General features: G+C 42.0%; 1 protein-coding gene across 1 annotated transcript; it reads right to left on the reverse strand.

The window, feature by feature from the left end:
* Positions 1–2,397: 2,397 nt before the first annotated feature.
* Positions 2,398–10,398, reverse strand: lrrc32 (leucine rich repeat containing 32). The gene is made up of 3 exons (XM_084029887.1): positions 10,190–10,398; positions 7,834–7,930; positions 2,398–6,378 (listed from the first exon to the last, which is right to left on the reverse strand). The coding sequence occupies exons 1-3, from the start codon at positions 10,213–10,215 to the stop codon at positions 4,537–4,539; spliced, it is 1,965 nt and encodes a 654-aa protein (XP_083886013.1). The 5' UTR covers positions 10,216–10,398; the 3' UTR covers positions 2,398–4,536.
* Between the last annotated feature and the right edge of the window lie 1,717 nt (positions 10,399–12,115).

A 12,115-nucleotide genomic window follows, 5' to 3' on the forward strand; every position in this document is an offset into this window, starting at 1 on the left:
TTTCATGCTTAAAAAATACATTTTTCACTATGCGCCAGCCTATAATACATCCTCAAAAGATATACAGACAGACAAAACCCTATTTTCTAAAGCAAATACATGCTCCACAACATGGAGGAGCTTCTTCAAAGTTCAAGTTTAAACACGTCTGTTTCTTTTAAACACTTCACGGTTTGACTCAAGGCAGTATGGAAATCAAACACAAACACCCAGCGGCATGTTGATGTTAGCGCAATGCTAGACAGTTAAGTGCAAACCAACGCATTGCTTCATTGTCACTGGAATTTATTATTATTATTTCAAACTAAGCATTGGTGAAATTCTCATGTCTGTTTGAAAGTGATAAAGGCCTTTACATTTAGGTCATTTACATTTAGGTCATTTAGCAGACGCTTTTGTCCAAAGCGACTTACAATAAGTACATTTGTCAAAAGAAGGAAACAAAGAAACCACGACGTATCATTGCCGATGCAGTAAGAGCTAAAAATAGAACAAGTGCTAGGTCCTCATCTGAGTAAAGTAGTACTTCAAGAGTAACAGTGCTACGATCCGAGTTTTTTGACGTAAAGCCTTTGACGTAAAGCAGCAGACGGTCCCGGACAACTTCCTGTACCACCCTTGACTGTGAATTAGCTTCAGCATGCGTGTTTGGCCTCCTGGGGGAGATGGGAAAGGAGGATCTGAGTCAGAGGGCAAAGGCTTTCATTAGACAGTCCAGCTTCTCATGCTGAACAGCACTTTCTCAATCTCAAAGCCTTAATCCAAATGTAAACACAGGGGGAAGGCGGGAGCTGACGTAGAAGAGGCGATGAACAATGAAAAAGGATCCACTTATCTATTTTATTCATCATTTTCTTTGTTGTTGTTGGTTTAGACCTATTTTATTTGACTGTTTTTAGTTGTGTAGCAGATAGGTAGTGTTATAAATAAGGTTTAATTTAAAGGTTCAATTCATGAAATTGTGAATTTTCTTCCTTTTGTCAAAAGTCTTATTTCCCAACGTCTGTCTAACTATTTTTAGCTGTATTTACCAGTTTGCATTGTGAGTGGTCACATGACAGCGACAAGGAGAAGCTACATTCACATAATTACCTGGAATAGATATAATTAACCTGGTGGATAGCACGTTATGAAAGTGAAACATCACCACTCATAAACCTGGGTGCCAACTTTTGACCAAATGTTTACAAAGTGAAACTACCGTAGTTTCCGTCATTCGTCCACTAACACGCCCAGCATTGCAATACAGACATCGTTTGATGGGTTACGTGAAATACAGCCAGAACGACGTGGAACTGAAGCTCAAACACAGTACTGTACATTCTGGCTCAAAATGTGAGATTTACTAAATAATACTATGGAATGGTCTCCAACTCTGAAAATACTAATATTTTGTTTATTATTATTACGCTTATCCCACTACTCCAAATCTACTAAAAGTGGTACCACCTACAGTACGGCATTTAAAACGAACATAAGCGTTTTGTCTTACCGTCGGTCCGTCGGTGTCTCGCCGCCGGTCCGCCGGTGTCTCGCCGCCGGTGTCTTGCGGGTGCGACGTCATCAATGAATCCGCCTGTGAAGCCGCGTTGTTCGGCGGGGTGCTGGTTTAAATCCCGCTGTTGTAGAAAACGTCTCTCCTTAGTCGCGAAGTCACCGACTAACTCATATTCTAATAAAACCGCGTTTTGGGTCACGTACATCCACGGAGAAGAACCGGTCTGACACCGACGTGCCGGCGGCCGTGAAGCCGAGCTTGCCCCGGGAAGTTGCGGGCTCACGGGCGAAGTCAAACCGGCAGTTCCTCCGAGTGTTAGCTTCATTTAAGCTAGCTCGTTGTTTCCGGTACTTCTTGCTCTTCTGAACGCGGTTTCTTTAAATATATTACTGTGTATATGTACCTTAACGTGTTTATAACTCGGTACTCGATCATTATATAACTTGGACGCTGTGATTTAGTCAGTTTAACGAGCCTCCTTGCTAACTGCACTGCGCACACAAACTTCATAAGGCGCAACGGTCAAAGGTCAGCCCCACCCACACGGGTACGCCAGGCTTTTAATTGGTCAGAAAATACGAGTGACGCGCTTAGAACACAAATCATATTTACAGTCGTTTAAAAATACCCTTACTTCATTGGCTAGGCCTGCAAATATGCACCTTTTATTACTGAGATTTTTGTTCTATGAAAAATAGCGTAAACAATATATTTTTTAAATAGCTGCTGATTAATTATCTGTCATTAGACAAACAATTAATTGACTGATAATTCAATGAGGAGGCGGAGATCTGGAACAGCTTCCATTCAAATTTAATTGTTTTTCAAATTGGAAAGGCCATTTTGTTTTTTCAAAAAAATAAAAAAAAAAATATATATTTTTTTTAAACATCAAAGAATACAGAATATAAATAATTTATAGAATATGAATGTTAACTGGCAGACAAAAGTTGAATAAGTCAATAATGAAGAGAAATATTTAAAATGACATGCAGTTTAATTTTCTATCATTAAGTGCTTTTTTCTCATGAACCCTGTTAAATCCTTTGCAGACTGGCACTTACAGTGTAGTTAGTAAAATACGATTATTCTCTTTCAGGTATCGTATTAGATACTGGCTGAATAATGAGGAGAAAAGAAAAGGGCTGTTGTGAATACTACGACTAGAGGTTGACACAAATAACATCCCACACAGCAAGTGTAGAAAATGGCCTTCATTTTGCACAAAATATTTCTTACATTACATTACAAAATGACATCATGAGCAAAGAAACAGCTTGATGTGATCAAGCACATTAAAATTGTATGAAACTGTGGACCCAGTGTAGCCCACTACAATACAGTGATGGATTTCATATACATTTACCTAAAAATATACAGTATGTATATACTTCTACATCGGAGTATCACAGTCATGAATGTCAGTGCTTAGCCCAGCTTTCAACTTCTCACATCAAATTCATAGATATTGTGTGTATTCCACTGCAGGCCTGGGATCAATAGAGAGAACACACTCTTTAAAAATGTCCAGCTTAGTTTTTATAACAACAAAATTATTCTTAGTGTTGACAGAACAAGACACACAAGAGGAACATTTAAAGTGCAATCTGGGTAAAAGCGACAGCTTGGACGGCTTCATAAAAAACTATTTTTGACTTTTCTTTATACTTCATTTAATCGTACATCTTCATCCACGAGGAGAGCATTTTGTTTTCCTGACATTTTGTAGTGTTTGTGTTGCCCTACATTTTTAGCTTGAAGGAAAATTCCTCTCTGACTCTCTTACTAAGTGAAGACATCTGATTTGTGTCGACACTCTGCTTGTCTGATTCGTTTTTCTCGCTCACTCATTTTAAAGATCCCTTCATTCAACACTTAAATAGTTCAATATTAAGCTAGAAAATATGCTCATATTTGGTTTCTTGCAAAAGTTCAATGATCCCACTGTGAAAATATGAAGCTACAGCTAGCTGGCAGTTAGCTGAGCTTAAGTTAAATCCTGAAAACAGCTAGCTTTAGCTCTGCTACCAGCACCTCAAAAACTCTCTAATCAACACATCACATCTCATATTTTTAATCTGTGTACAAGTTAAAAATAAGGAAGATATGACATGTTTATTAGTCATCTTTAGAGGAGTTAGTTTTTTCCCCCGTTTCCAGTATTCATGCTAAGCTAAGCTAACAAGCTCGGTCTGATTGCAAGAAAGCGAATAAGCATATTTTTCCAAAAATTCAAACTATTAGCTTTAGGTTTTCTGGCAGGGTCAACAGTGTTGAAGGGTTTTAGTGTGGATTTAATCCTCATACATTCAATAAACATATTGCTGGTTAGCATGTGGCTTGTTAAACAAACAGGAAACACTCCTGCTTTAGCCTTAAAACTGTAAAATTGCAGTTCCTGAAATGACCACTAGATGCTGACTGCAAAGAAACGGTTAAATTCTAGAAAAGTCCAAACTATAAAAATGTTTTTTTTCCATAGAGCGCTGCAGGGATGACATATTTTTGTAGGCCAACCCAGGAGTTAGCATCGCCCTGGTTCCCTTGACAAAAACAAATGGATTGTCGCCTTTTGTAGGAAATTAGCTGGAACTACACCACGTTCTGTGTGATGACGTGTTGTAGCTTTCTTCGGCCGCTTGTTAGCGACCACGCAAAAGCTTCAGAAGGGAACCAGAAGTGCAAAAATGCTGAGTCATCTCCAGGTTTTGGGAGTAATTTCTTCATTAAGGTAATTGTTTTCATTAAGGAGACATGTTTTCTTGATTGACAGGTGTCTCAGCCTATCAGGCAGCCATTGTGGTTGCTTCTTGGGTGTCCCATTTCAGCTTCATAGAGGCTTCATTCCCCTTTGAACAAATTTAGATTTATTCACTCTCGTTGGCCGAGATGGTCGCGGTAACCCCAAATCAAAAGTATAAATGGTCCCTTAAAGAGACTTTGAGTGACATCGCAGACGCTACATTCATGTCTTTCTACTGTCTCTAGTTAAAACTGCCAACCAAGTCCCAAATATGAAGCTCCTTCATGGCTTCGTGTTAAGCGTTAAAGCCTCGATCGTGCTTTTGTTTCCTCAAGTGGCAACATTTACCCACCAGCCCTAACACGACCGCCGCGACTATCATCACCACGACGACAGGGATGATGTAGCTCTGGACGGCCGTTCTGTGACACATTTCCTGGGTCACCTTCTCGATGTTGACCGGCTCCGAGTACTCCTCGTGGACGCAGGTCACAGTCTCGATGTCGGGGACGACCACGGCCGAGTGCTGGACCATGTGGAGGAATTCCAGGTTGCTGCAGCAGCTCAGAGGGTTGGAGCCCATGTAGAGGGTTTTTAGTGAGTGCTCCAAGGCCAGCATGGTTCTGTAGTCCAGGGTGACCAGGTTGTTGTTCTGCAGGTTTAGCGACTCTATGGAAGAGTCTTTGCTCCACATAGGTAGGGTGGTCAGCTGGTTGGTGGACAGGTCTATGTGCTTGAGACCCGTCAGCGACGACAAGTCTGTGTTTAGACTGGAAATGTTGTTTTCCCTCAGGAGGAGGTGGACCAGGGTGTGCTCCAGACCACAGAGGGAGTCTTTGTCCATGTCTAACCCCAGGTTCAGGGACAAGTCCAGCAACGTAAGAGGGGTGTTTGCAAACGCGTTGGCAGGCAGAGTCTCCAGGTCGTTTTCGGACAAGTCCAGGAACTGCAAGTTCGGTATGGAAGAAAAGGAGACACAGTCTGGAGGATCCGGGTGGCTTTGGTTCGAGGAGCAGATTTTCAGATTATTCTGCTGCAGCTGCAAGTGTCTGATGCTGGGAAGCCTTTGAAATATTTGATGGCCCAGTGTAGTGAGGTCGTTCCCATTCAAGAAGAGCTTCTCCAGCGATCGCAGAGTGTTTTCCCCAAATACCAGAGTCTGCAGCGAATTATAGCTGAGATTAATAATCTTCACAGTCTGCAGAAGGCCTTCGGTAGTGATGGAAAACGAGTTTATACAGTTATTGCTCACATTCAGGATCTCCAGTGACCCCATACAGTAAAAAAAGGACTCTGGCATGCTTTTGAGTTGGTTGTAACTCATGTCCAGGTATCTCAGGTGATTAAAAAAAACCCTGGTGTTTTCGTCAGGACTTCCTGTGACGTTGACACTCTGGAGTCGGTTTCGTGAAAGGTCCAGGTATTCAAGCACGTTGTTTCCCGGGAGAAGAGGAAAGTAAAGCATTTTGTTTTCACTCAGATCAAGGTGGAGAAGTTTATAGAAATCTTCTGATCTCATGCTTTGGAAAAGCTCCATGCTGTTCTTGCAGAGATTGAGCACTTTCAAATTACACAGATTGAAGTCGGTGATGCACGTGATTGAGTTCTTGGACAGATCGAGTTCAGCCAGGTGACCCAAGGAGTCGAAAGCGCCGTCTTCGATCTCCAGGATGACGTTGTTGTGGAGGCTGATTTTCCTCAACGACGAGGATCCACTGAAGGTGTTTTGAGCTATTTTGGTGATGCTGTTGCCGTTCATGGAGAGGTTCTCCAACAACGGAGAATCAGCCAGGAAGTAGTCCGACATCCCGGTGTACAGCCCGTTGCTCGAAAGGTCGAGTGACTCCACGGCAGTGAGAGGCCCGATGTTGGTTTTGGAGCGAGCGAAAACATTCAGATGATTTCTGGACAGATCCAAGACCTTGAGGTCAGTCATGTCTTTGAAGAGCCCCGGCTGGATGAAGTGGATCTTGTTTGAGCGGAGATTCAGACGGTGGAAGCCGGTGTGGTACGCCAGAGTTTCCCGGCTGAGATTCTGCAGCTGGTTGTGAGAGAGGTCCAGCGTTTGGACGCCATGAGGCAGGTTGACTGGGGCACTCCTGAGGCTGAGGTCGCTGCAAAACGCATCCATCTGGATCTGCGAACAGAAAAGACAAAACACACGTCTGATTACGTCGGCACGCTGCCAGATCGCCTGACCATGACACAACCCAGGCTACGTATACGTGGAGGGTCGATTTATGAGGCAATGTATCTGCAGCTTGTTCTTGGCAGCAACAAAGTCCTCTGAGATTTATGATCTAATGAAAAGAAAAAAAAGGCTTTTTCTCTTTAAATAAATCCACTGCCATTTACTTTTTCAACCAGCGAAACAGCTTAAATAGACAGATTTTTAAAGACAACACACACCTCGCGCCTTTATTGCCAACCCAACAGTCTTCATGTCTTCCCCTTCATAGATTCAAGTTATTAAGTGTAGTTCATAATTGAAGCCATATGGCCAGAGACCCCTCCAGTCCAAAAACAGCTCATAAAACTGTCTCGCTCTGTGCTTTCTCTCCGGGCGAGTACATGGAGCTTCTTGGCATGTTTGTGGGATCCTCACTGCTTTCCAGCCGTAAACAAAAACATCTCGTGTCTGTTTGATAGAGGAACAAATCTGGCAGATTTTACAGAACGCATCGTCAGATAAAAGCTCTCTCCTCTGTCAATGATGACATATTAAAATATAAATATTCATAAAACAGCAGAAAAAACATACTATACATACTATAAATCAAATTAAAAAAAGTTCTGCTCTGTTAGTTCTGGATTTAAAATCAGGCTATATTTTTTTACTCCTCTTTAACTTCTTTTCTCAATGAAATGCATCAACTTAGTGTGAGATCTTTTTTATCCAGATCAGCGATAAAATCCTATAATCCTAAATCTTCCCATAGTTTTATGGGAGTCTTATTATTCTTTCTTATTATTCTCATTATTTCTTATCATTATTATTATTAAGCTTTACTAATCAGCAACAGCACAGACATGACGGACACTGAATGTGATTCAACTCAACTTCATTGAAGCTCTTCTACGTATTTGCTGGTCTTTCATTGTAAAAGAAAATTCTCCAGCCTGCAGGAAGTGGCACATTTCCAGTTTGTCACATAGTTAGAACTAGATTTTCTGGCAGTTTGCATGAGAAGCAAAGAGCTAAAAACACAGTTCAGTGGAAAAGATGTCACTGACGGGTGACCTCTGCAGCGCGGCACACGAAAACACAGTTTCCCTTCCAGGGAAGACAAATCATGTTTCTGTCCTGAAGGTCTGACGGCAGCGCGGCTTAAACTAATAAACCAGATCTGCTCCGGTCAGAAGCTTCCAAATAAGCCGCCTGCTTGTAGATAATCTGAAAATACCTCAAGCGCCTGATGGATGAGGTGCCTCATCTCCTGTCAGACATAAACTAAAAACACATGAACACATACTCAGTATTTATTTGACTGAAAATGTGATGAAAGACGTCAAAAAATTGAGAATTTAACAGTCAAAAGGGTGAACCTCGACTAGAAGACACATGTGTGTGTGGTGTGTGTGTTTCACTTACAACTTTGCATGCAGGGAGGTGGCGGGGAGGATGTGTGGATGCCGCCACGCTGCTGACCAGCAGCGGGAAGAACAGCGGGAAGGCGGTGGCCATGGCGCTGCAGCACAAAGTCCAGAACACAGAGTCAGAAACACATGAATGCAGGAAGCATGCTGGAGGTGATACGACTCGAAAAGGGAAGGAAGAGGGAGGTAGCCTACCTCCACTCTGACATGATGACAATGACAGGGCTATTTATGAGACACAAAAGGGGCTTTTTGTCACTTGTATAGTGACATTTCTCTTTTTACGCCGTACGGCGCCGTGTTTCAGCTGCAGAACTGAGAACGGATGACTAAGACAACACGCTGAAGTGTTTCCGTGACTTAAAGGCAATTCTGCACTGGAGGTTATTGTTTGAGTTTTTTGTTGTTGACAGGCCTTCGGTGAGTCACCGTATACGAGATACGTTCTGGGCCTCGTTATTTCTCGTGGAAACTTGCAAAAAATATTTCCTGATCAATTTGCCCCAAACGAAACGAAAAAGCGTGAGCTAGCAGGGTAAAGAATGTGGGAGTAATTATTATCACAGTGATGGTAAGTACCCAAAACACGCACCATCTACCATATTATCTGCAGATAGCACTCAAATCAACGTCGGGGTTTGAGATTTAGATCGTTGCTCTAAACCTCCCTTACTCTTAATCTATTATTAATATGTTGTTAATTTCAGTGTTAAAAATGATAAATGTTCAGTTGAAATCTTCCCAACACGTCCATGTCAGACCTCCACGTGACCACTGAGTTGCTGCGACTGAAAACCCTTTGGATTTGTTGGTCATTTGTTGAAACTTACTAAAAGTAAAAAAAGCATTGTGGTCGTTAATCAGCCAGAAAGATCAACACTTTTAAATCGTGTTTTTTACCGCCACTACATTTATTTGACAGCTAAAGTGAATCATGTTGTTTACGGTCTCCACTAAACTGCACTTTCAACTCACGGTTCACTCGCTGTCACAGCAGCAGCGTTGTGTAATGAGATGCAGCAAAGAAGAACAACGCATGAAAAGATCCAAACCCTAACACATGTGGAGATGAGTTTTGGAGACTCTTGGCCCGAGGAAAGAAGCTGTAACTCTCGCCAGACGGCGGCGAGGTGGACAGACTGTGACTCTTAATATCCTGAGGTCTTCGCGGGCACCTCTTATCACCAATATGGCTGAATGCTCGGCAGGTTGGACGTTTCAAGGGAAATGGATTTTCTCCTTGATTTAAAACAGCTTGAAAAAGTGGTCAACATTGTAAATTAAAACAAAACAAAACGACACAACTAATTGAAACAAACACAAGAAAGTACTTGGTTTACACAGGACACAGACAGCAGTCTCCTGGGTGAAAGTCATGTGCTTTTTGACCATCTTCTCCACTACACACACACACACATACAGACTGACAGATTGAAACCAATTTCTGATAAGTGCGAACATAATCCATGACAAAATAAGGTCACCAATATCACAGATACTCAGTGGATGGGACATTTCGAGGGAAATATATTTTCTCCCCAATTTATGGTTTGAAATTCAATTTAATGTAAAAACAAAAATGCTACAAAACTAAAAAAGTTGGGTTAAGGCAACACAATTACTTGGTTTGGCTTAAAATGACTTTGAAATGGAAACCGAATAAAACAAGAACACAATAAAAGTCAGTTTCCATGTGTAGGCAGCGTGTTGCTGGTTTCCCACAGGACACACGCACAGTCTCCTGGGTGAAAGTCCACCACCCTTCCCTCTTCCTCTTGCAGACTTCCGTTGACTAATTTGAAAGTCATTTCTTATACGTCAAGAGAGAACATCATCCGTAACTAAATAATAGTTTACCTCAAAATGTAATTCACAATGCAGTTTGAAAGTCACCTCTTATCACCAATATCACATGGATAGTAATATTATATGGAGTATTCTACTTTGGACGTACCACGATCCTGTTTCCACATCAACAGGTGGAAACAGGAAACTAACAGTTTTCCTGCCTAGTTCAAATTGAAAAGTATTTAAAAGTAATAATAAAACTATGTAAAATATTGAAATATGTACTTTGCCTCATATGGTTTAAGTGTAAAACCTTTTCTGTAAACTAGTTACTTCATTTTTAATTTGGAGTTAAATGCAGGATTTAATAGCATTTTTACATTGTTGTATTGTTACTTGTATTAAAATGATCTGAGTACTTCTTCTTCATGCACACATCTGCTCCCACGGTTAAGTCCTGCCAGCAACCAAACCATACAGCAACAACACAACTACGGCAACTACAGCAACACAAACAACAACATGCCTGAAGGCTTTTTCCTTCCAGAGAGCTGAACATTTACCTCACTTTCAGCTGATAACTAGTCATCTCGGTATCTTGTGTTGATTTCACATCCTCAGCACGCCCACCCACCCACTCGAGATCGACGGTCACCAGGCAAACACCGCAGGCCGAAGAAGCTGCTCTCAGCTGACGCTCCACATCGCAGCTCCGGCTGCTGTCCAGCCATCACATCCTGTGAGAATATCCTGCATCGCTCGGCCCTCTCCCCCTCCCACTGTTCCCAGGGAAATGCCTTATAAGGGGGTTGGGAAGTTGGGTTTTATGCTTCACTTCAAGGAGACACAACCCCCCCCCCCCCCCCTCCCCTCCCCTCCCAAATATACCCTTTATTAATCCTATTCCAGTTTGAACAGTCTGAATGTTCTCACACACCAATCCCCATTTGGAATTTGGGGTATTTTAAAAGCACTCCATGTGTTTATTATGTTTCACTGAAGCAACCTTTTTATGGATAAATGTTTGACAAGAAAGAATGTGGAGAGGGAGAGAGAGAGAGAGAGAGAGAGAGAGAGAGAGAGAGAGAGAGAGAGAGAGAGAGACAGAGAGGAACATATCAGCAGCAGTTATTGATGGTTTTATAGGAATCGGGCCATCAACACGTGTGGGTGTGTTGAAAGATCACATCCTCATCAGGTCTGTTTGTCATGTGATATCTCTCTCTCTGATCGACCAAACTGTAAACAAACACTGTGATTACAACGAGCCGACTTTAAAGACTGCTGGGAGAGTCAACGCTCCTAGTGTGGGGATGGCTGCCTAAGTGCTCTTGAGCAAGGTGCTGCACGTTGGCCTGCTCTGCATGAATTTGAGTATTCCAAGCAAATAAATCCCCTTCTATTTTGGCAGAGAGGACTCTGCTCTGAAAGTAAAATCTGTTTAATAAGTTATTAAAGAAATCCCGTTGACGGATCATTTCACGCCGAAGACAGAGAGTTTCACACTTTACTGATAATATTCAGAGAAAAACTTGAGATTTAAGTTGTTCATTGACAAGAGAAAAAAAAACTCTTTAACTGGTACATTTGTGAGAAAAAACTTCTCAGAGATTACAGTCATGAATTGCCGTGCAATGACGCCTGCAGGCGATGACCTAATCAAATTATACTTTGCATTACTAAATCTGGAGATTTTAGCTCTGAATCACCATCATCATCATCAGCATCTGGACTTTGAAGAAACATCGTGGTGAATTCAGGAGAAAACAACGTAGTGATCTGGATGAGGTCGTAGGAGGTTGGAGTTTATGACTTTAGAATCCCAGAGAATATACAAGGTTTTTTCTCGTACATTTAATCTTGAAAATTCAGAGTTATTTCTTGGAATACTGCCCCCCCCCCCCCCTCTGTTTTTATACCTACAATGGCCCTAATTTGCCATCGTAGTGACTCATATATGTTGTTTCAAATGTATTTCTTGGAGCTTTGGGCACCACAGTAGAAGTCCAGACAGGAAGCAGGTCCATAAACGCAGACCGATGTTCAATATGTGCTTCTGATTTTGGGGTGAACTGGCCCTTTAAGTAGTATACTACTTAAAGAGCGCATGTACTTAGTTACTTTCAAGAATCAAGTATGCTTACTTGCTCATGCACATAAAAAACAGGAATAAAACAGAGTCTTACCTGCTCTCTTGTTCTGCCATGTCGTGTCAGGATCAGTTTCACATTCACCATCCTGTCATCCTATATTATGTTTTATCTCTCGCTCTCTCTCTCTCACACACACACACACACACACACACACACACACACACACACACACACACACACACACACACACACACTCATATTACAAACAGTAATCATATGATGCACACCTTCCTCAGGGGGGAGGGGGGTTATTCCCCGGGATTCCCAGGCTGTATTTGTTTTGTTTGTCTCTCCCGGCAGCTCAGCGTCACCGACGGCCATCCGGAGGTTTTTTTT

Source organism: Eutrigla gurnardus (genome assembly GCF_963514095.1).
Source record: "Eutrigla gurnardus genome assembly, chromosome: 15".
Lineage (NCBI taxonomy): Eukaryota > Metazoa > Chordata > Actinopteri > Perciformes > Triglidae > Eutrigla > Eutrigla gurnardus.